Source organism: Rattus rattus, chromosome 6 (genome assembly GCF_011064425.1).
Source record: "Rattus rattus isolate New Zealand chromosome 6, Rrattus_CSIRO_v1, whole genome shotgun sequence".
Classification (NCBI taxonomy): Eukaryota; Metazoa; Chordata; class Mammalia; order Rodentia; family Muridae; genus Rattus; species Rattus rattus.
The window spans coordinates 17,842,074-17,865,692 of record NC_046159.1 but is presented as its reverse complement, the minus strand read 5'-3'; the positions used below and the strand labels follow the sequence as shown (position 1 = coordinate 17,865,692).

Genomic DNA, 23,619 nt, shown 5'->3' with positions numbered 1-23,619 from the left:
TCAATGACATTTTCTGCCCTGAGATTTTATCTTCAATCTTTGTATTCTGTTGGTGATGCTTACATTTATGACTCCTGGTCTGTTGCCTAGGTTGTCTATCTCCAGGATTTTCTTCCTTTGTCATTTTTTTATTGTTTCTATTTTCATTTTTAGATCCTGGATTGTTTTGTTCAATTCTTTCACCTGTTCGGTTGTGTTTTCCTGAAATTTATTAAGGGGTTTTTGTGTTTCCTCTTTAAGGGCTTATTTCTATTTGTTTTCTTGTGTTGTTCTATATTTCTTTAAAGGAATGATTTATGCCCTTCTTAAAGTCCTCTATCATCATCATGAGATGTGGTGTTGAATACAAATTTTGCTTTTCTGGTGTGTTTGGATATCCAGTGTTTGGTTTGGCAGAACTGGGCTCTGATAATGCATTATTTGGGAGAGAGAATCTGCACCTGGCCTGGGTAGCATAACAGAGCTTGCCCTGCTGGCAGGGACTTGTGTGAGCTCTTCCTGGGGGTGTGAAATTGTGGGAGCTGACCCTGCTATTAATCTGCCATGAAGTTAAGTGTAATAGGGTAATGCTCTTTTATTCTCCTCCATAAATCTTAGCACCTGTGGTTGTTGGGTGAGCTAATAGCAAGGTTATCACGTCTTAAGAGATATCCCCCGTGCCTATAGCATTTGGGTGAGTGGGCTCTGCACCTCACTGGGGCAGAGGAGTAGAGATGGATCTGAGTTATAAAGGCATGTTTGATCAGCCCCAAGGGTGTAAGAATGGAAGAACTGGCCCAGCCTCTTGCAGGCTCCTGGACTCTGGAGAGTGTTCTCTGTGCATCTATCTATTGTCAGCACAGTGGTGCTGGCTCTGGGGCAGTGGGTGTATGTGAGCTTGTGCTGAGGGCATGAGAGCAGGGAATCTGACCTTGCCTCTATATCTCCAGTCCTAGGGAAACTGATGCCCTCTTCTGACCTCCAAGGGCATTGCATATATCTGCTGACAGACATACCTACACTCAAAACACCATATGCACCATAAAATTAAAACATTGTTTTTTTTTTTAAAGTAAATTTGGAAAACTGTTATTTTTCTAGTGGAAATCTTACCTTGGCTCCTAGTTCTAGATCTAGAGTTTTTATTCTCTTCCATGGCTTTCAAGTCTTTGCTGTTTCCTCATCTATTCTACCATTATAACATTTTTAAATGATTGACAGTAATGTGTCAGTTCTCAGCAATGCTGATGTTTTAGCACTGTAGTTAGACTCATAGTTCCTTAATCTTACCTGATTTACTGGGTATTTGTTATTTTTTTTATCCTACCTAATTGCCTTACTTCAAAAGCACCTTCATAAAGTTCCAGAACAATCTTGGAAGCTGTTCATCCCATGTTGGAGATCTAAGTTGTATATTCCTGAAGTTCTGGGTACTAGGAACACTTAGGCATGTTCCAGGAACCTGCCTGGCTTGGAGTGTGCTGAAGTGGGACACAAGGTTGGCTAAAGGGAATAAGATTGAAGATATCTGGACTTTAAACTCACTAACCATGTTGGATGCTGAAGCTGCTGGCTTCTAAAAAATTATAAAAAATCTCTTGCATATTCTGAAGTTAAAAGCCACTGACCTGGGCAATTAACTCCTGTAGACTAACAGCAGGGATTTAAGTAAAGAGGTTCTGTTGTATTTTTCTACTAAGGAATTCTGTAGCCTGGGCTCTAAGGCTGGGAGTTTATTTAACTCTTTGACAATGGAGTAAGTCACTTGCAGAAAGAAAAAGAATACTTTGAAAAGAGATTAATCTTTATTTCTAAGAAAAAAGAAGGAAAGCTATGAAAGGATCTAAATTCCTCTGCTCTGAGTTCTCAAAGTTCCTAGTTGTTCTTAGTTCTTATATAGTTTCTCAGAATACATAATTATGTGGTATCCTATTCAAAAGTTCACCATGAGTTTAAACATAAATTCAAATAATGAATTTAATAATGAAGTTGACAACAGAGTTGTTTGCATGTGTTTCCATTAAGAAAAGTCTAACTAGACATTGACTTTCTGTCACTAGTTCCACAGGTTCATTGAAAGTTAAAAAACATATTTCTTGTGACTAAATTAGTATTAAAGTTTTCTATAGATGAACCCAGTCAATATTTTGTCTTCTGTGCTTGCACCTACAATAAAACATTAGTTCCCTTTAGAAACATTTGGATGATTGTTTTACAGCTGTAAGGAATGTACTCTAAGTTTTAAATTCTGTTTTCTATCTCAGAAGCAATTAACTCATGACTCCTGATGACTGGCAGAGTTCTAAGTCTTCGTATCAGATAGGGATTTCAACAGCAGTCCTATTATAAAGGGCTTTATATTTATTAGTATATTTTAAGAATTTTAAGAAATCATATACAATAATAATTACTAATTAAGAAATCATTTATTTGTCTACATAGCATTACTACAAGAGAGTGCATCTTCATTGATCTGTAGAAATTTTTCCAAAGGGGTCGGCTAATATATAGTGGTTGTTATATACTTAGTAATAACTGGAAGGACATATTAACAGCAAAAATCTTTTCCTAAAATATTCCACCACCAGTCTTGCTTGGAAGAGATCATTCATTGTGATTGTCAGTCCATCCCAGGAAGGCTTTTAGCCTCTCCTAGATGGCTCCTGGTAGGCATGTGTGCAAAAACTCTGCTAATTAAGGTCAAAGTCTACCATTGACTGGATAGCCTTCTGGGGCTCAATACTTTATGAGGGACTTCCTTTACAGACAGTGCTTCTCTGAATTTGTCTGGGAAGTTCAAAATCCCCACACAGCCTTGGCTAAGGTTACAAGTTCTAGAGTGGTTGTACCAATTTGCAATTATACCAGCAATAGAAGAGTGCTCCTCTTTCTCCACATCCTCATCAGCGTATGCTGTCACCTGAGTTTTTTGATCTTAGCCATTTTCATTGGTATATGGTAGAATCTCTGGTTGATTTTAATTTGCATTTTCCTGATCATGAAGGACTTTGACATTTCTTTAAATGCTCCTGAACCATTTAAGATTTCTCTGTTATGAATTCTCTCTTTAGTTCTATACCCCATGTTTTGATTTCTTTTTTGGTGGTTAGCTTCTAGAGTTCTTTATATCTCAGATGTGGGATTAGTGAATTTTTCCCCAATCTGTATTTCATCCTATTGACTATGTTTTTGTTTTTCTTAAAGAAGCTTTCCAGTTTCTTGAGGTCCTATTTATCAATTCTTGACCTTAGAGCCTGAACCATTGCAGTTATATTTAGGAAATTTGCCCTTGTGTCAATGAGTTCATGGGTCTTTTCCACTTCCTCTTCTATTAGATTCAGTGCATATGGTTTATATTGATGTCCTTGATCCACATGGATTTAAACTTTGTACAAGGTGACAAATATGGATCACTATTCATTTTCTATTTACAGACTGCCAGTTAAAAGAAGCACCATTTATTGAAGATGCTTTCTTTTTTCCATTGAATATTTTTTGCTTCTTTGTCAAATTTCAAGTGTCCTTAAGAATGTAGTTTTATTTCCAAGTCATTATTTCTATTCCAATAATTCATCTATTTGTCTCTTTACCAATGTGATGCTGTTTTTATCACTACCTCTGTAGTATAGCTTGATGTCAGGTGTGGTGATTCCCCCAGAAGTTCTTTTACTTTTAAAAATTGTTTTTTTTTCCAGATGAATTTGAGAATTTGAGAATTGCTCTTTCCATATCTTTGAAGAATTGTGTTGGGATTTTGATGGTATTGCATTGCATCTGTTGATTGCTTTTGGTAGCATGGCCATCATTACTGTGTTTATTCTACCAAGCCATGAGCATGGGATATACCTTCATTTTCTGATGTTTTCTTTGATTTCTTTCCTTAGAGACTTGAAGTTCTTGTAATACAGATCTTCCCACTTGTTTGGTTACAGTTTCCCCAAGATATTTGATATTATTTGTTACTATTATCCACGGTTAGATTTCACTAATTTATTTCTCAGCCTGTTTATAATTTATATAGAGGAAAGCCAATGATTTATTTGAGTTGATTTTATATCCAGGCACTTTGCTGAAGTTGTTTATAAGCTGTAGAAGTTTTCTGGTAGAATTTTTGCTTATGTATACTATCATCATCCACAAATAGTGATACCTTGACTTCTTCTTTGTCAATTTGTATGCACTTCATCTCCTTTTGTTGTCTTACTGGAGGTTCATCAGATAATTGGAAATAGATCCACACGAAGACCCAGCTATATCACTCTTGAGCATATATTCCAATATGCAACAGGGGCATGTGTTCCAACATATTCATAGTGGCCTTACTTGTGATAGCCAGAAGCTGGAAAAAAATCATATGTCTCACAATGGAAGAATAGATACAGAAAATGTGGTTCATTTACATAATGGAATTCGACTCAGCTATTAAAACGAGGACATCCTGAGTTTGGTAGAAAAATGGATGGAAGTAGACAATATCATCCTAAGTGAGATAAGTAATACCCAAAGGACATGCATGTTATATACTCGCTAGTAAGTGTATATTAGTCAAAAATTACAGATGATCCAGGATACAACCCATAGGACTCAAGAAGGTTAACAAGTGAAAGGACCCAAGTGAAGATGCCTCAATTCCACTTGAGAGGAAGAAGAAAGCAATCATAGGTGCAGAAAGAGGGAGGGACTGGGTGAGTGAGTGGACAGGGAGGGGAATGGAGAACATGATCAGGTAGTGGGGGTGAGGAAACAGGACTGAAGCCTTGTGGGTCAACAGAAAGATTGGACCAGGCAACTTCTGGAGGTAGGAGGTAGGGAGACCCTCTAGAATGTACTTAAAACCTGGGAGGTGAGAGACTCTCAGCACTCAAAGTTAGGGACCTTGGATGATGTGTTCTACAGTGGGAAGGGGAAACTTATACAGTCCACCTCCAGTGGAGGAAAAAGTGGAGGGCATCAAGTGGAGGGATGGGGTTGCCATCCCTCAGTCAAAAGCTCTGACCCAGAATTTTCCCTGTCTGTAGGTACTGCTGGTACAAACTTGGAGAGGAACATGAGAGAAAGGATATCCAGTGACAGTCTCAAATTTGGATTCAGCTCAAGGGAAAGCCTGGGGCCCTGACACTGTTACTGATGTTGTGGGATGCTTGCAGACAGGAGCCTAGCATGGCTCCCCTCTGAGAGACCCAATAAGCAGGTGAAAGAGTCAGATGTAGATACTAACATGCAACTAATGGACAGAATCCAGGAACCACTGTGTTTGAATTGGGAAAAAGCTGGAAGAACCTGAGGAGGAGGACAACCTCTTGGAAAGACCAGCAGTCCCAATTGACCGGTACTCCTGAGATCGCTCAGATACCGGGCCAACAACCAGGTTTCATACAACAGCTGATATGAGGCCCCTGACATATACAGCAGAGTACTGCCTGGTTTGGCCTCAGTGAAAGAAGATACACTTAGCCCTCAAGAGACTTGTGTCCCTAGGGAGTAGGGAGGCCTCATGGGGGTGGGGTAGGGCATAGGGGGCATCCTCCTGGAGACAGGCAGAGAAGAGGTATAGGTTGAGGATCAGTCTGGGGCAGATTGAGAGTGGGACAGAGTCTGGACTTTGAAAAAGGATTAAAGAATAAAAGTAAATACATTGAAAAAAGAGATTAAACTTCTTTTCTCCTAATAAGAAACCATTCAGTTAGCATTTAGGAATCCTAAAATGCTTCCCCATGAAAATAAGACATTTTGGGACCCTAAGACTAAAGCTTCTCTTCCTGGGTACCCCTTACCCCAAGAGATATAAAATTCCTGGTTCACCCAGAACAAAGTGTATGTGCCCACATCCACCCCCTAGTAAAGCTATAAGAACAAGAATGACCATCTCAGAGAGATGCTTCATTAAAGATTGCCACAGGGCCTTTGCCTGAAAGACCTGCATTTATGACTTTCTAAGTAGGCTTTTCTCTTGCTTCTCTGGCAATGAGCACAATCTGGCAATGTTCCCAATCAGACTTTATCTCACTTGTCCCAGGCTCTTCTCCTGGCATGTAGATACCCTCAGGGGAAAGGTAAACCCAGGAACCCCATTCCTGACTTCCTCTCCCAACAGTATAGCAGTAGTATCTGTCTGCCCTGGTAGGAGATCAGAGACCACAACATTTGTCTCTGATCTTGCTATTTCCCCTTTCTGGTCCCTTGTGTAGTGGCATCTGATGCCCCAGTGGGAAAGACAGGATGTGGACTCTTTCTTCCACCTTTCCTTTGCCTCCTTCAGGCCAGTCTATTGGCAGCTCCTAGTAGACAGCAAAACTCAGTACTACAGTCATGAAAGCCACTTCAATGATGTGTCTTAGATCAGTCCTGTCACAAATACTGTGACCTTTATTCCTTCCACATTTGCTTTGTTCCTTCCTTTGTCTAATCATCTTTTCCCATATTGTTATGTGATGTGCATTGCTTTATGAGGTTATGTACACCACATATATGTCTAGAATTTTTAAAGTTCAGGAGAGGATGTAGAATCCTCTGCAATCTGTGTTAGTAAGAGTTCTTGGGAAATGAAATTGGGTCCTCTGCATGAACAGAAACTGTACCTATGTAGAAAGTCATCTCTCCAGCTTGTGACCTTGTTTCTTAAAATCTAATGATACAGAGAATTTTCTTCCCTTCACAGTCTTTTGACTAACTCAGTTGCTTGGTCTTTACTAATATGGTCTTAGTGACATTGCTTAATTACTCTCAATAAAATTGTTACAGGGACAATAATTAACATCAATAAATTTATAAGTAACCATTCATTGGCACCATTCATTAATTTTATATTTTGTGTGTGTGTGTGTGTGTGTGTGTGTGTGTGTGTGTGTGTGTGTTTGAATGTAAAGGGTATATATGTCATGAGAGATCAGAGGAAACTTATGGGGTCAGCTCTCTTTGTACTTATTGCATCTGAGAGATCAAACTAGGTCATCAGGCTCAATGTCAAACACCCTTTGCCCACTGAACCACCTTGGCATCTCCATATTTTATTCCCTAAAAAGTATTAAATACAGCTCAGGCTGGGCTCATATTCACAATTCAGCTCAGCTTTCAAGTGTGAGATTGTAGCTATGTGCCTAATGTTCCAGTTCCAATACAATTTACAAAAGTAAATTTTTTTCACGGAATGAAAAATGCCTAGAAAGAACTTAAGATTACAAAATCAACAAATCATTTGTGTAGTTTAAGGCATTCAGGGATGGTTTAATATACAGAAAAACAACAACGTGATCCATTATATAAACAAACTGAAAAAACAAAACCACATGATCATTTCATTAGATGCTGAGAAAGCATTTGACAAAATTCAACACCCCTTCATGATAAAAGTACTGGAAAGAATAGGAATTCAAGGCACATACCTAAACATAATGAAAGCAATATACAGCAAACCAGTAGCTAACATCAACCTAAATGGAGAGAAACTTAAGCAATCCCACTAAAAATCAGGGACTAGACAAGGCTGCCCACTCTCTGCCTACCTATTCAATATAGTTTTCAAAGTCCTAGCCAGAGCAATCAGACAACAAAAAGAGGACAAGACGCACAAATTGGAAAAGAAGTAAAAATATCACTATTTGCAGATGATATGATAGTGTATTAAAGTGACCCAAAATATTCCACCAGAGAACTCCTACAGCTTATAAACACTTTCAGCAAAGGGGCTAGATATACAATTAACTCAAGAAAATCAGTAGCCTTCTTCTATTCAAAGGATAATAGGCTGAGAAAGAAACATCCTTTACCGTAACCACAAATAATATAAAGTACCTCGGCGTGACTCTAACAAAGCATGAGAAAGATCTGTATGACAAGAACTCTCAAAAAAGAAATTCAAGAAGCTCTCAGAAGATGGAAAAACCTCCAATTCTCATGGATTATCATAATTAATATGGTAAAAATGACCATCCTGCCAAAAGCAATCTACAGATTCAATGCACCCCCATCAAAATTCTAATTCAATTTTTCATAGAAGTAGAAAGTACAATTTGCAATTTCATTTGGAAAAGCAAAAATGCCAGGATAGCTAAAACTATCCTCAACAGTAAAAGGACTTCTGGGGGAATCACTATCCCTGAACTCAAGCAGTATTACCGAGCAATGGTGATAAAAACTGCATGGTATTGGTAAAGAACCTCGTATGTATGGGATTTGCATTCCTGATCTTTCCAAGACTTTTATCATGAAGGTATGTTGAAGTTTGTCAAATGCTTTCTCAGCATCTAATGAGATGATCATATGTTTTTTTCCTTGAGTTTGTTTATATAGTGGATTATGTTGATTGATTTCTCTATATTGAACCATCCTTGCATCCCTGAGATGATGCCTACTTAATCATGATGGATGATCATTTTGATGTGTTCTGGACCGCAGTGATGAGTGCCTCTATCTTTCTGTTGTACTTACATTTTAAATGTTATCCCCCTTTCCCCCCTCTAATATACCATCCACCTCCCCCTGCTTCTATGGGAATGTTCCCACTCCCACATATCTACTCTTTCTTTGTAGGGTCTTTGTGTGGTTTAGGTGTAAGTATAATAGTTGCTTCAAACATGAATTGGATAGTCTTCCTTCTGTTTCTATTGTATGGAATTTTGAAGAGTATTCGTATTAGGTCTTCTTGGAAGGTCTGATAGAATTCTGCACTAAGCTCATTCATTCCTGGATTCTTTTTTGGTGGAGAAGCTTTAATGACTGTTTCTATTTCTTCAGTGGTTATGGGACTGTTTAGATGGTTTATCTGATCCTAATTCTACTTTGCTGCCTGGAATTTGTCTAGAAAAATTTTCATTTCCTCAAAATTTTCCAGTTTTATTGAGTATAGGCTTTTGTAGTAGGATCAGTTAATTTTTGAATTTCCAAAGTTTCCCTTGTTATGTCTCCCTTTTCATTTCTGATTTTGCTCATTTGGGTACTGTCTCTGTGCCCTCTGGTTAGTCTGGCTAAGGGTTTATCTATCTTGTTGATTTTTCTCAAAGAACCACTTTCTGGTTTTGTTGACTTTTTTTTTCTTTTTTCTTTTTTTTTTTTTTTTTTTTTTTTTTGGAGCTGGGGACCCAACCCAGGGCCTTGCTCTACCACTGAGCTAAATCCCCAACCTTTGTTGACTTTTTGTATAGATCTTTTTGTTTCTACTTGTTTGATTTCAGCTCTGAGTTTGATTATTTCCTGCCATCTACTCCTCTTGGGCAAATTTGCTTCTTATTGTTCTAGAGTTGTCAGATGTGCTATCAAGCTCTTCAATTAGTATGCTCTCTTCAATTTCTTTTTGGAGGCCACCAGCTATGAGTTTTTCTCTTAGCACTGCTTTCTTTCTTTTTTTTTTTTTTTTTTTTTTTTTGGGGGGACCAACCCAGGGCCTTCGTTTGCTAGGCAAGCGCTCTACCACTGAGCTAAATCCCCAACCCCTTAGCACTGCTTTCGTTGTGCCCCATAAGTTTGGGTATGTTTTGCCTTCATTTTCATTAAATTCTAAAAGCTCTATAATTTCTTTATTTCTTCCTTGACTAAATTGTCATTGAGTTGAGTCTTGCTCAGCTTCTATGTGTATATGAGCTTTATGTTGTTTTTGTTATTGAAGACCAGCCTTAGTCAGTGGTGATGTGATAGGATGCATGGGATTCTTTCAATCTCATTGTATTTATTGAGGCCTGTTTTGTGACCAATTATATCGTCAAATTTTGAGAAGGTACCATGAGGTGCTGAGAAGAAGGTATATATGCTGAAATGTTCTATAGATGTCTGTTAATTTGGTCATAACTACTGTTAGTTTCACTGTGTCTCTATTTAGCTTCTGTTTCCATGATCTGTCCATTGATGAGAGTGGTGTGCTGAGGTCTTCCACTGTTATTGTGTGAGGTGCAATGTGTGCTTTGAACTTTAGTAAAATTTCTTTTATGAATGTGGGTACCCTTGGATTTGTAGCATAGATCTTCAGAATTGAGAGTTTATCTTAGTAGGTTTTTTCTTTGATGAGTATGAAGTGTCCTTCCTTATATTTTTTGATAATATATTTTTCCTTATATTTTTTGAAAGTCAATTTTGTTTTATATTACAATGGCTACTCCATCTAGATTTTTGGAATGATATGCTTAGGAATTTTATCCCAGCATTTTATTCAGAGGTAGTGTTTGACTTTGTCACTGAGTTGCATTTTCTGTATGCAGCAAAATTCTGGGTCCTCTTTACATATCCAGTATATTAGTTTATGTATTTTTATTTGGAAATTGCACCTATTTATGTTAAGAGATATTAAGGAATATTATGGATATTAAGGAATTGTTTTCTGTTAATTTTGTTGTTAGAGGCGGAATTATGTTTGTGTGGCTTTCTTCTTTGGGGTTTATTGCAAGAATATTACTTTCTTAATATATTTCTTGCTTTTTCTAGGATGCAATTATCCTCTTTGTATTGGAGTTTTTCATCTATTATCCTTTGTAGGGCTGAAATTGTGGAAAGATGCTATGCAAATTTTGTTTTGTCATAGAATATCTTGGTATCTTCATCTTCATTAATTGATTGTTTTGCTGGATATAGTAGCCTGGGCTGGCATTTGTGTTGTCCTGGGACTTTTGACATCTTTCCAGAATCTTCTGGCTTTCATAGTCTTTGGTGAGAAGTCTGGTATAATTCTGACAGTTCTGCCTTTATGCTACTTGATCTTTTCCCCTTACTGCTTTTAATATTCTTTCTTTTTTTGTGGATTTGGTGTTTTGACTATAATGTGATAGGTCAAATTTCTTTTCTGAGCCAATCTATTTGTAGTTCTCTAGGCTTCATGTATATGTATGGACTTCTTTTTCTTTAGGTTTCGGAAAATTTCTTCTATAATTTTGTTGATGGTGTTTACTGGCCCTTTAAGGTAGGAATTTTTCCTATACCTATTATTCTAAGGTTTGGACTTCTCATTTTGTTCTGGATTTCCTGGATGTTTTGGGTTAGTAGCTTTATGCTTTTTGCATTTTCTTTAATTATTATTTCAATGTTTTCTGTGGTATCTTCTATGCCTGAGATTCTTTCTTTAATCTCTTGTATTCTGTTGGTGATGCTTGTACCTATGACTCCTGATCTCTTTCCTAGGTTTTCTATTTCCATGGTTGTCTCCCCTTGTGATTTATTTATTGTTTCTATTTCCATTTTTAGATCCTAAATGGTTTTGTTCAATTCCTTTACCTGTTTGATTGTGTTTTCCTGTCATTCTTTAAGGAATTTCTGTGTTTCCTTTTAAAGGGCTTCAACTTGTTTACCTGCATTCTCCTGTATTTCCTTAAGGGGGTTATTTATGTCTTGCTTAAAGTCCTCTATCATCATCACAAGATGTGATTTTAAATCCAAATCTTGCTTTTCCGGTGTACTGGGATATCCAGTATTTGCTTTGGTGGGAGAACCGGGTTCTAATGATGCCAAGTAGTTTTGGTTTCTATTGCTTAGGTTGTTGTGCTTGCCTCTCTCCATCTGGTTATCTCTGATGTTAGTTGGTCTTGGTGCCGCTGACTATAGCTTGTTTCTTCTGTGGGCCTGTGAGCCTGTGATCTTAGGAGTGAGGGGGTTCCTGGGAGACCAGCTATCTCAGGACAGGTTTTGGGACTGAGAGCTGTGGGACAGCCGCAGCTCTGGGCATTGTTGAAGACTGGAAGTGTCCTGTCCCAGGCACCATGTGGCTCCAGAGCCATGTGCACTCCTGGGGGGGTCTCTCTTTGCATCTTTAGTGGAGAGAAAGTGGGGTCCTACCTGTGGGAGCTGTGCTTAGGAGGAAGAGTGCTCCTGGCAGACCAGAACTCTGCTGGTAGGTTTTAGATCTGATCTGTGGGACAGCACAGATGGAGTCAGGAAGGGTCCTTTTCTAGGCCACCCTGTGGCTCCTGTGCACAGTATGCTCCCAGTGTGTCTCTCCTTGGACATGATTTATTTAGTACTTTATATTGTAATATCTATACAAAAATGACACAGAAAACCACACTAAATATATATTTCTTTATTTGCTGGTGGCCAAGAGCAGGCTCATATCTCAACATCTCTTGATGCTGAATAATCTCAGGAGCACAGTAATTTTAAAGTCTTAAACACAAACATCACAATTTACATCAATATTATTTGAGGATTAGAGTAAACTTGAAATACTAATATCTGACAGAACATACTAATAATTTTAGACATTGCATGACAATTACTTATGATTTATGTTTTCTTCAGTTATTTTGCTTATGTTAAGTTTGTATGAACATTAATTTGTTTTCATTAATAATCTGGGCCATGAGAATTCAATTGTGTTTCTAGGGTAGATGATGCGAGTGTGTAAAACTAAGAATTGTCTAAGTTAGCAGAAAAAAGTAAGGACAAGACAGCATGATGGTAGTAACTTCAATAATTCTGTGACCACTTATGTGAGATTTTTATGTGTATCTTGATTGGCTTGAAGTAGAGTTACAGGCTTCTTGTGAGAGGCTGAGTGGGTGCAGGGAATTGAACCTGTAGCCTCTGCAGGAACAGTAATCACTATTAACCTCAGAGTCATGACTAGGTCTGAGCCCCAGACTCTATGCTTCTTAAATATTTCAACCATAGTTGCATACATTATTTATTATTTTCCATTAAATCTTGCTTTTTAAAGCAGAATCATCAATGTATTTTTTAACAATCTTGAAAGGTATCTGTCCACTAGAAATATTACACTGGGTGAGTTGGGCTATATCTGGAAGGTATGCTGAGTGTCTTAACTAGTTTGAGCTCTGGTAATACAGACCAGGCTGAACAACATAGTGTAAGCATACTACAAAACCAAAATCCAGGCCAGTAGCATGGATTAATAGGTAGCAAACTTCATTCAAGAGTGGGGACCTGAGTTTGATCTGTGGAATTCACATAAAAAGGGAAGGAGAGGACCAATTCTACCAAGCTATTCTATGACCTTCACATGCTCTGTGGAGTCTCTGTTCCTACTATTTTAAATATCTATTTAAACAGTCACTCAATTGACATGGGATCCTTTTTATCACTTTAAGTCTATTGCTAAGTTACTGAATATAAATGGTATTAGAAAAGTAATTTATTTATAACAACATAAATCTCCAGAGAGTTGTGATCACTGTTAAGAAGAATATTATTCACTCTCGATACAATACAGGTGGTAAAATGTTTAATCGGCATCTCAGTTCAGTAAAAAAAAAACTTCAAAATTTAAAACCCATCATCATTGGCCTTTTGACTGTGATCAAGTGTAAAAATTATGAACTTAACAAATAACAGACATTTTGATGTTCATATTTAAATAACATTATGCTAGTGAAATAGGTGTATTAAATTATATTAAATTCACAGGTATATGGTTTCTTAGATGAACAGTCACCAGCAATGAATTGGCTTCCACGCAGATAATGACAGCTATAAATCTTCTTTTCTGAATCGTTTAATCTGTGTAAAAACAATTTTAAAAATCAGAAATCATAAGGTAGTAATTAGAGATCACATTTTATTTTTATTGTAGAGTTTAAATTAGCTAAAACTAGCACAGGGCAAAGAGGTGAAAAACATATTGTTATAGGAAGAAATCATAGAGTCATGAACACTTGATGACCTTTAATTGCCAAACAGTAAGCTTAATGGACAATATAAGACACAAGTTAATCATAAACTGTCTGAGAAAGTAGAATTGGGATTCAAATAAATAGGAAATGGTAAAAGGCTTTGTCAGTGGTTCTCCACCTACCTAATTATGCACTTTTAATATAGTTCCTCAGGATGTGTTAACCCCTTAAAATTATTTTGTTGCTACTTCATAATTGTAAATTTACTATTGTTATGAATTACAATGTAAATATCTGATATGCAGTCTATATTCTATGGGACCTCTGTGAAATTGACATTCAGCTCTTAGTGTGGTCACAACCCACAGATGGGAAACCATTGCCTTAGAGTCACAAACTCTGTAAAATTATGCTTAAGTGTCTCCAGGGAGTCCAGTAGAGTAAAAGTACAAATGTTCTAATGGTAAGATTCCTTTGGGCTAACATTTTCTCTGTTATGGCCCACAGACTGTTCCTATCACATCAGAGCTCTTTCTTTTCTTCTCAATGTTCCTTCTGTGCCACACCAAGACAGGTTCATGTGAATAGAGATCCTACTACCCTCAGCAAAGCTAAACATTTTACTTGCAGGGTATGCTGTATTTTAATGACATTTTTCCACAGTGAGTACCTGTTGGTTCCATCCATTTTGATAAGAATCCACCCATTAATTTCAAACAATAACAAGTTTTCCTGTAGGGTACAGAAAATTGTAATCCAAAATGAGTGCATAATCCTAATTATTTTTCTTTCTTTTTTTCTACTTCTGAAAAAAATAATTTTTTTGAATTTGTATATGTTAAAATTTGAGACAGAATTTCATGCCATAGCCTAAGGTCTCCCTGAAACTCACCATATAACCCAAACTAGCCTCAAACTCATTGAGGTCACCCTGACTCAGCATCTTAAGTGCTAGGGTTACAGGAAGTATTTACCATGCTGGGTTAAATGTCCCTTCCTTACTGAATATCAGCTTTGGGTCTTGCTGCATTGAACATGCCAGCTGGAGGTTATTTCCTGCTTTGGTTTTCTTGTAACATTAAGCCTTGGAAAATGCTGGAGAGCCTTCCCTGTATTCTCTCTAAGAGTAATATTAAATTGCCATGAACAGGTGTCACATGACCTCCAGAGCATTCAGTCTTATCTTCATGTCCAGTATTCTCAGTGCCACCATTACAAAGACACAGAAAGCAGGAGAGTGTGACCTACCAGCTCTGCTCTGGAGTCTATGTCCAGAAGATGAGTATTCAGTTCCTCACAGGCAGACTTACTCTCTGCCCAGGTTTTGGTTCCACGAAAAAAGAGATAGAAATTGTTTCCAAAAGCAATCCAGTCATGGGAACAAGGATCACAGAAGGAGTCTAGGAAATGCACATGTGTGAAATGAGTGCTCAGCACTAGAAGGACCCAGTATTAATATGACTCATATTATGCTATATAATTTCAGACAATGAGTTTTATGAGACTCACGAGTACCACATAACAAAGTTTCATCACTGCCTTTGCTGGTGACCAGGTTGATGGAAGCATTAAGAATGCTCGGCCAGTCTCCTGCCCATGAGTTAGTCTCTAGTCTTAATAAGGTATAAAACTGATGAGCAATTTTTACACAATCTCACAATATTTATCTGACAGTAATTAATGATACAAATTTTTGTTTGAAAATTTTACTACATAAAATCTGTATATCTATATCTATATCTATAGATCTACACACACACACACACACACACACACACACATATATATATATAGGTTCTTGTGAGAAAAATAATTTTAAATAAAATACTTGTCATAATATATACATGTATAAGTTGGTAACTGTTTTATAATTATATAAATAGAAGAATCAGCTACTGAAATTATTTTAAATCTGTACTTTTTTATGAATAATGGCTCTGAGCACACAAAATTAAAATGCATGAGTAGCTTTAAACAGGTATTCTAACTATTTGAAAAATGTAATGTGTATTTTTCAATTCTGTAACATATGAAGTCATCCAAGATCAGGTTAGATTTCTTTGTCCTCAGAAAAATAAGAGCATTTCCTCTCTGTCCCATATTTCAAATGATTATTTTGATTACAAGTGATATTTATTAAGTACAGATTGTTTCTCAATTTTGATAATTTTTTGAAATAGGATTTATATCAATCAAAGTGTTTTATAGTGTATGAAACTTGATAAAGCTAATGCTTTATAGATAGTATGTAGATAACATAAATCTCTCATTTTTACCTTTATGCCTAATATAAAAATATATACATGATAGGTGATGTCCATGTCCATCACATGCTAACTTATCAGTAAGCCTGTACCATCTACCCATCATCTCAAGTTTGTCATCCTTATAAACATGAATAAAAGAAACAAAGCTAGGTTGTCTTTAACATGAATGTAGCTCCCTCTGTCAAATGTGATGATATATATTGGTTTTTATGCATCTCTAAGAGTTAATTACTAACAATCTATTCACAGAGATATAAAATTCATTATTTTTGACACAAAAGTATCTTGCAAGTAATTTTAATCCAGCAGCATGACTGCTCTGGCAAGGCATCACATGCAAAGACCTTCTCTGTCTATGTAATCTAGACATGCCCTGATTTAAAATATATTTTGGCTGAAAAACAGAGATGTTCTTAGTGCACACTTTTTATAACAAACAATGTAGGCAAGGTAAGTTTGTAGAGGAAGCAGTCATGTTTGAAAGTGATGTATAACTGAGAGGCAAACAAAGTGATGAATCAGAGAATGATTTGACAGAATATGTCAGAGTTAAGGTATACCCGACTCTCATGAGAGCAATAAAGAAAAGGGAGGCAACTTAAGAGAACAATACAGAGAAGGTGGATCAGTTTTACCAGGATAGTTTTACAGAGTCAGGTTGCAGGTGAAGACAGAATGATCCAAAGAATGAGAAGGAGCCAGTAGAACTTATTACCAAAGTTAATATAAGGTCAAGCAGTGCAATTCAGAGTAAAGCTAAGAGAAGCCCCATTGCTTCAGTTAGCTTGGGTGGGAGTTTGAGCTAAAACTGTTGAGTTTAACAAACCAGCCAGAGTTCAGAAAGAACTATAAAGGGTGAGTTTATGAGGCAGTAAGCCTCTGAAATGACAATTACATCAGATAAATAAAAGTTACTTTTGTAGTATATTTTTACCCATTGTTTTGCAGGCAATAATCATGTTAGGAAAAAGAGACAAATACTAAAAGTCTAGTATTTTATGAGATATATCACATATATCTGAAATAGCTCGCAGTGTTTATTTTTTGTTATTTCAAAATTTTCAGTCAATTTAATAAGTGCACATCAAATATCTTGCTGCACTTTCCCTAATATGTCTTTATAAGTACATGAGGAAGTTGGGAGATCCTTCCCAACCCACAAACTGCAAAGTTATGTTTGTCCAGCACAGGCTTCTGTATGCCAAGCAGGAAGGATACAGCATTGAAGATACCTCTGGTCATCACCTGTTCAATTCAGGTTAGGCACCATCATAAATATAAAAAACAAGAATCTTCAAGTTCCTATAACCCTTTCTCAGCATCTAGCTGGCATAATCAAGTTTAAATAATAAAATACTACTCCAATATACTATCTTGTTTTTGTCCTTTTTCCTTTTTATTGCACTTTCAATAGTACTTTATGTTTATCTTTTAATTTTTAAAAATACAAACAAAATAAAACATGAGGTCCTAAACTTCATTATCATTCATTTCACTTTGCTTATAAATATTTTTTTCTTATTGGGAATTTATTAAATTTATTGCTTTTCTTCTTATACCTCTTATAATGTTATTTTCCTTTTTTTTGTTGGTGTTCTTGTATTTAACCCTGCTTATTTTCTAATTTACTCCTTTTGTGAATTTTTAAATGTCTTATTAGTTTACTATTTCTGCCTTTGTCTCTGATAATTTTTAATTCTATAGGACGCTTTACATTAGCTTGGCCATTTTCCCATCTCTGGCCACTGATGAGATAGTAATGAGCTGGAATATATTTTTGATATAAAAAGAGTTTTTTCCTCTCTATTATTTGTTCTGGGTTTATGTCTTCAATAATGGGCTGCTCAATAAGAAGATCCCCAAATGTAATGGGAAGGCATCCAAGCCAATGATGCATAATCACAACATGGGAGCTCAAGAAGCGTGAAAAAGCAATGGGAAATATCTTTAAAGAGCATGACTCGTTGCTGAGCTCACAGATAGGGACATGGAATGCCATAAGACTGTACCTCTGGTGTATGGCAACTAAAATAGCTAAACTAAGAGTAATGTAGGAAGCCATGGGTATGACACTGAACTTGGTCAAACTCCCTTCATGAGGTGGTGGGCACTCTACCCTTCACTGTCTTATGCTGGTGCACTGCCTTCTGCAGAGCATGTTCTCTGTGCATGCTAGAATATATAGGAAGGGGTGTGTTGACTGATGGTGAGATTCCAGAGTTGCCAGTGTACTGCTGCCATTGCTTGGGTGGGACTTTCCAATGATACAGTTGTCTTTACTTACCCATGTTCCTAAAGTGACCTCAAAAAGAACAATGCTATACCAAGATGGATTTCAATAAAATTATTCTTTTTTTGTCAGTATCCTATGTGAAATATATAGATGTTTCTTTACATCTTCGATGAACTAATAATGCCCACAAATGTGTAAAATATCAGATAAACTGTTCACCGATCTACTTGTAAAATGATCAGTGAGTTAAAAGAGACTTTCAATGAGTGAGGTAATGCAATTAACTCATGACCTTCAGAAAGCAATCAGCAATCAACAATATAAATGAAAAAGTATTGTAGAAGAGAAAGTCACAAGAAAATTTAAATTGCCCAAAACAACTACAAATAAGGAAGTAAATAAAAATGTTGAAAATAAAGAACTCAGTGAACAAAAAACCCAAAATTAAACAAAACAAGCAACAGCAATAAACAAAAACAAAAACAAAACAAATAAACCAACAAAAAAATCCCAAAATAAATCAAAAAGCCACAATGAAAAACATCATCAGTAAATAAGGACAAATAGAAAAGGAAACCAACTGAATAAAGATGAGGTGCCTGGTTAAAAAGTACTAAGTTCACTACTACAATGCATGTAGTAGTAGTCAACATATGTAGTAATCAATGGGAATGTAACTACAATTTTCATAAACTCTGTAAAAAAAAGACAAAAACTAAGTATCCAGGTATAGAAGGATCAGAGAAAAATAAAATAGGGTATAAAAATAGGGCATAAAATGTGTTCAATTAAATGGTAGTAGAAATGTACACAAAGGAAGAATAAGAAATGGATATCTAAGGACAAAAAGCATTCAGAGCCCCAAATACACTTCAGTAGAGAATCCCTGTGTGGAGTAATATAATAAAGATCTAAATGATATAGTATAATGAAATTATGTTAAAATCAGTGAGGAAAAATACAACAGCAAATGATAAAATATGTCAAATTTCAACAGATATTCTCAAAGTGAAGTATGTGTGAGATAATATAGTTGAAACCCTTATAATTTTATTATCTCTTAACCAACCAAGATTTTGATATTCACCAAAGGTGTTTGTCAAAAGCATTTGGGAAATTTTACATATCTCAGACAGATACAAGCTAAAGCAATTTGTGGTGATCAAATTGGCATTGCAAAAAATACAGAGATTTTGATCAAGGAGTTGTAAGTAAAACAGGGTTAACAGACAGAGGCAGGAAAGGATATATTTCATGAGCTGTACAATTGTGTTAAATCAACTACAAAAGACTCCATCATGCTTCATACAAACCACACACACACACACACACACACACACACACACACAAAACAATATAACTAGAGTTTGTGGCAATGAGTTAAAATCCACCCAATCAGATAAACAGCTAGTAAAATTACAGGAAGTAGGAATATTTGAAAACATTTCTATAGCTCCTTGTATACGTTTGTGTGTGCATGTACATATATAGTTGTAGAGATCAGAAGACAGCCTCAACTACCATTGGGTAGCGTCCCCTACCTTGTTTTCATGTGTACTTTTTGTTTTTCTTTTAATTTTCATTGCAGCTTTTGAGTTTCTTATTGACTTTTGAGACAAATCTTTCAATGACCTACAACTTAACCAAGAAGTGGACTTCAGAGATCCACCTATATGAACCACAATAGGATTAGCATTGTGAAAGGGACCTTGCCTGGCTTCTTGATATGGGTTCTTGGAATCAAACTCAGGTATTCATGCTTGAAAAGCAAGAAATTTACTGACCCAGTTGTCTCCAAGGATGTTTGATTTTCATTTTCCTCATTTAATGTCTAAGAGCAGAATTGCTTGGTTGTGGGCAAACTATGCTTGCATAGCATCCTGTCCATATTCTGACATGCCGATCTTTTCGCATTAAGCCACACTCATAGTGTGAAGTCCTAACCTTTGGAGTTTGATTTATATTTGTTTCTAATTAATTCTAATTCATTTGATATTGTTTTCCAGCTATGGAAACTAGGGAAAAGCAATGTGAATGGTTCATATTTGTATTCACTATATTTACATCAAGCAATTTTTTAAAAATACAGTATTTACTTTTATTTATAATACTTTACATTTTCTTCAAATTTTACTATATTATTTTCCTTCCTTCTCCAAGGGAAAAATTGTACCTAGAACCCTGCATTTGTTCACTGTCTTCAGTAAAGTCTATGGATCTAAGAAAGAGTCTTTGCCACAATAATCAAAAGTGCTGGAAATAAGTTCTACAAAGTTAATACTTAACATTATTCTGAAGACACGGAGAATCCAGAAGGGAGAGCTCTCTGCTTTGCTTTTCTCCCCTAGAAAATACTGCAACAAAAATTGCAGCAGTAATAAGTTTTATTTAGCAAACATTTGCTAAGACAGTATCATATTCAGTCCTCATAGTGAGTTATTATCATAATAGTACGCTGATTGTAAAAAGAATAAATTCTTGTCATCGATACTTACAGTTTGGAATCAAGAAGCCCACTTTTGTCACCAAAATAATACATGAGGTTCCTAGGATGACAGTTATTATTCGCCATGTTGTCAACCAGGGATCTAGACACAACAGAATGTAGACAGGAGAGAGATTCTCACTAAGGCTTGAAGACCATTGCTTATCAGTCTCCCAAGTTCATGTAACATTGTCAAATTTTTCATAGATCAATCCTGAACTTAACAGTTTCTTGGTGGCTTTAATAGCGCAGTTCTTTGCTCTCCAATGTCACTCATGTCAAATCCTAGTTGTTTTACTTCTCCATGTTGAAATGCAGGGTTGGTTACTGCATTTGTGTTACCCCTCATATACTTTATTTCTACTTCTACCTCATTGTAAATTCATGTCTTCTTGTCCTGAACAGAAATGTTTCAAGTTGCTTCTCACCGATAAAAGTTTTCTTCCAGTAGCTTCTACTGCAGCCCTGTCTTCTCACTTGCTCTTCCTGCCCACCTCTGACTCCACATTGGAAATCATCAGCTTAAATACAGTGTCTTTATGAATATTTTCCTCTAAGTTACTGAGAGACATTTGTGATCTTCTGACTTTCACTGCCTAAACCAATAATGAGAAACCTTTTCCTCATGGATGGTAACGTTACTACAAAATCATTTAAACTAAGTATCTTGTTACTCCATATTCTAACACCATTTGACATCTAAATTTTAATGTCATTATCTCATTAAATATGAAATTTAGAAGTATTACTTCCATAGTGTTTTTTACAATTTTTCTATAATATGCCATGTGTTTATGGGGTTGAATTAGGGTGGATAGTTTTTATTTAAAAAACAAAAACCCATCAGTAATTATTTTTAAAATACCATGGGATAAATAGAAAGTATGCAGCTTCCATAAAATTATGTATATAGTTTCAACAAGTAATACAATTCTATTGAGACCTGAGTCAATGATATTATAGGAATAATAAACAGAGGATATTTAAACACAAATCTGTTTCATGATATTATATTAAATTACTGAAGGTGCTAAAAAACAGACATTTAGGATAATGGTACAATTTAATGATTTTGAGGAGATAAACACTTACATGCAAGAGTTGAGATATATCCTTGACAAAATAAAATACATACAAAGTACATTAAAATACCTGTTCCTTTGTCTTCATTGAACCCAGTCTTGTGTTGGGGTTGTAATTCTGTGTGAACTTTCAGTTCCTGTTTTTTCTGTTCTTTTCTCCACACAGTAGATGTCTGGTCTGTCTTGGAGGGACTCTGCTTCTCTTGAAATGTGGAAGATTTTGTTTCTATGTTAATAATCTCTTGTTTGTTTGTTCCACATTCATTTTGCTTTTTCCTGGGCATTCTGTTTTTTGTTCTGAAAAGACTGGTATAGCTTTCTCTCAGTCTTGGTAACTTGCCTCTACTGCCCTACAAACTCTTCCATGAAACAAAAAGTAAAGAAGAGAATAGTTCTCACTTCCTACTGCACCAATGAGAGATGTGTTAGTTCTTATGTAGTCTTTGCAGAGTGAAAAATGACAGTGCATCTGTGAGGATAAAAATAAATATACACTAACAAGGAAAAGCTTGCCACAGGCATGTTTTTCTGTGGTGGGATTATAAAAGTATTGCTGATAAAATATTTATAAATAATAGTTACATAATTTTATACGGGAAGGAATGAAAATATCCACTACTTTAAGAATAAATAACAAAATAATCATAGTGAGAAAACCAGAAGGTAAGCCAGTTAAAATGCAGTCTCACATAGAGTTGCATTACTAATTTCATATACTATCCACTCACAAACTTTAAATAAACCAAAATGTTAAATATAAACAAAGACATGATAAAATACTGAAAAGAATGGGTAAATTGCTTAAACTGTAGCTATATAAATGAGGAAACGTGTTTAAATATGTTTTGTTAATTATTCAATTTCATACAAAAGAAAAAACATCCTATCATTAATCAAAAAGAAGAAATGCAAATGAAAAGGGCTATGAGATGACATTTTTGCCTAAAAAGTCATCTGTAACTGCATATGCTGAGGAGTTTGCTGGAGAGCAAAATGGCTACTTTTGGCACCTGCAAATAGATAAGGTGCTAACTGTATTATCCATCTTTCTAGTAAGGAACTTGTCAAAAAGTGCAGAAAGCTAAATAATATGTGTGCTCTACTGGTTGAACCACCTACAGACACTGAGAGAATGGCAGTGTACCTGTATATTGTTTGGTAACTGAGAAGATTGAAAGTTATGGAAAATGATGAGTTAGAAAGAAATAAGGGCAAATGAAATAAGCCAACCTCAAGACAATGGGACTCATCACTCTACTGTTATTGAGTGATCACATTGCATGACTTCATAAAAACTATTTCCCCTCAAGCTATCACTTCAGATGACCTGAATGAGATGTGAAGTAACATCTAATATTGACAGCTATGTGAAACAACTGAATAAAAGCAATTATAATCAGCCACTGGAAGAGTCTAAATATGAGATCTCAGGTATGATCAAGACTTGTGTTAGACTAAGAAATTATGCTTCTCTACAATTTAAAAATATTCAGGCAAGGTCAGGAGAGATGGTTCAGCCTTTAAAGATTAAACTCACAGTCAAAAGTGTTGAAGCAAGATTGTAGGCTATACAGAACTAAACATGATCCTGATCTCTAGTCCTACCTCATTTGGATAGTTCTCAACACTCTGTTGTCAGTCTGTATTATCTCCTTCCTATATAGCTAGGATGATTCTGTGACTCTATTTGACCTCTGAATCTAGAGTGATTCTCTGACTCTCTCACTATAGAGCTAGGATGATCCTAGGAGTTTATTTGAAAACCTCTGCCAACTCTCTAGACGGCTCTAAACCTATTTTGTCCTTATTCACTTATTAAAATTGTAAATTTTTTTGAAATTTTATCTTGTCTGAGAAGCCAAGTGCTTGTAGAATAGACAGGATTTATTTACTGTGATACGAATTCAAGGTCATCAAACTGAAGAAATTATTTTGACTCTGACAAGTCAATCCTGTGAAAAAATTTCTGTTCATTACACTCTCACAAATCTCAAGTTCATTTTATTGCCTGCTTTCCATTATTGTCAAA

General features: G+C 35.9%; 1 protein-coding gene across 1 annotated transcript; it reads right to left on the bottom strand.

Moving 5' to 3' along the window:
• Positions 1 to 13,295: 13,295 nt before the first annotated feature.
• LOC116904556 (killer cell lectin-like receptor subfamily I member 2) lies at positions 13,296 to 21,874 on the bottom strand. Its single transcript, XM_032907351.1, has 7 exons — positions 21,661 to 21,874; positions 20,519 to 20,611; positions 20,310 to 20,377; position 20,204; positions 14,772 to 14,923; positions 14,152 to 14,255; positions 13,296 to 13,410 (listed from the first exon to the last, which is right to left on the bottom strand). The coding sequence occupies exons 1-7, from the start codon at positions 21,872 to 21,874 to the stop codon at positions 13,296 to 13,298; spliced, it is 747 nt and encodes a 248-aa protein (XP_032763242.1).
• Positions 21,875 to 23,619: the final 1,745 nt, after the last annotated feature.

Excerpts from the sequence above, each read along its gene's own strand:
- LOC116904556 (XM_032907351.1), bottom strand. The coding sequence starts at position 21,874 with ATGCCCAGGAAAAAGCAAAATGAATGTGGAACAAACAAACAAGAGATT. Across the intron at positions 20,612-21,660 it reads CAATGAAGACAAAGGAACAG|ATCCCTGGTTGACAACATGG; the intron begins GTATTTTAATGT and ends TGTTGTGTCTAG. Across the intron at positions 13,411-14,151 it reads ATTAAAATACAGCATACCCT|ATTAAACGATTCAGAAAAGA; the intron begins GCAAGTAAAATG and ends GTTTTTACACAG.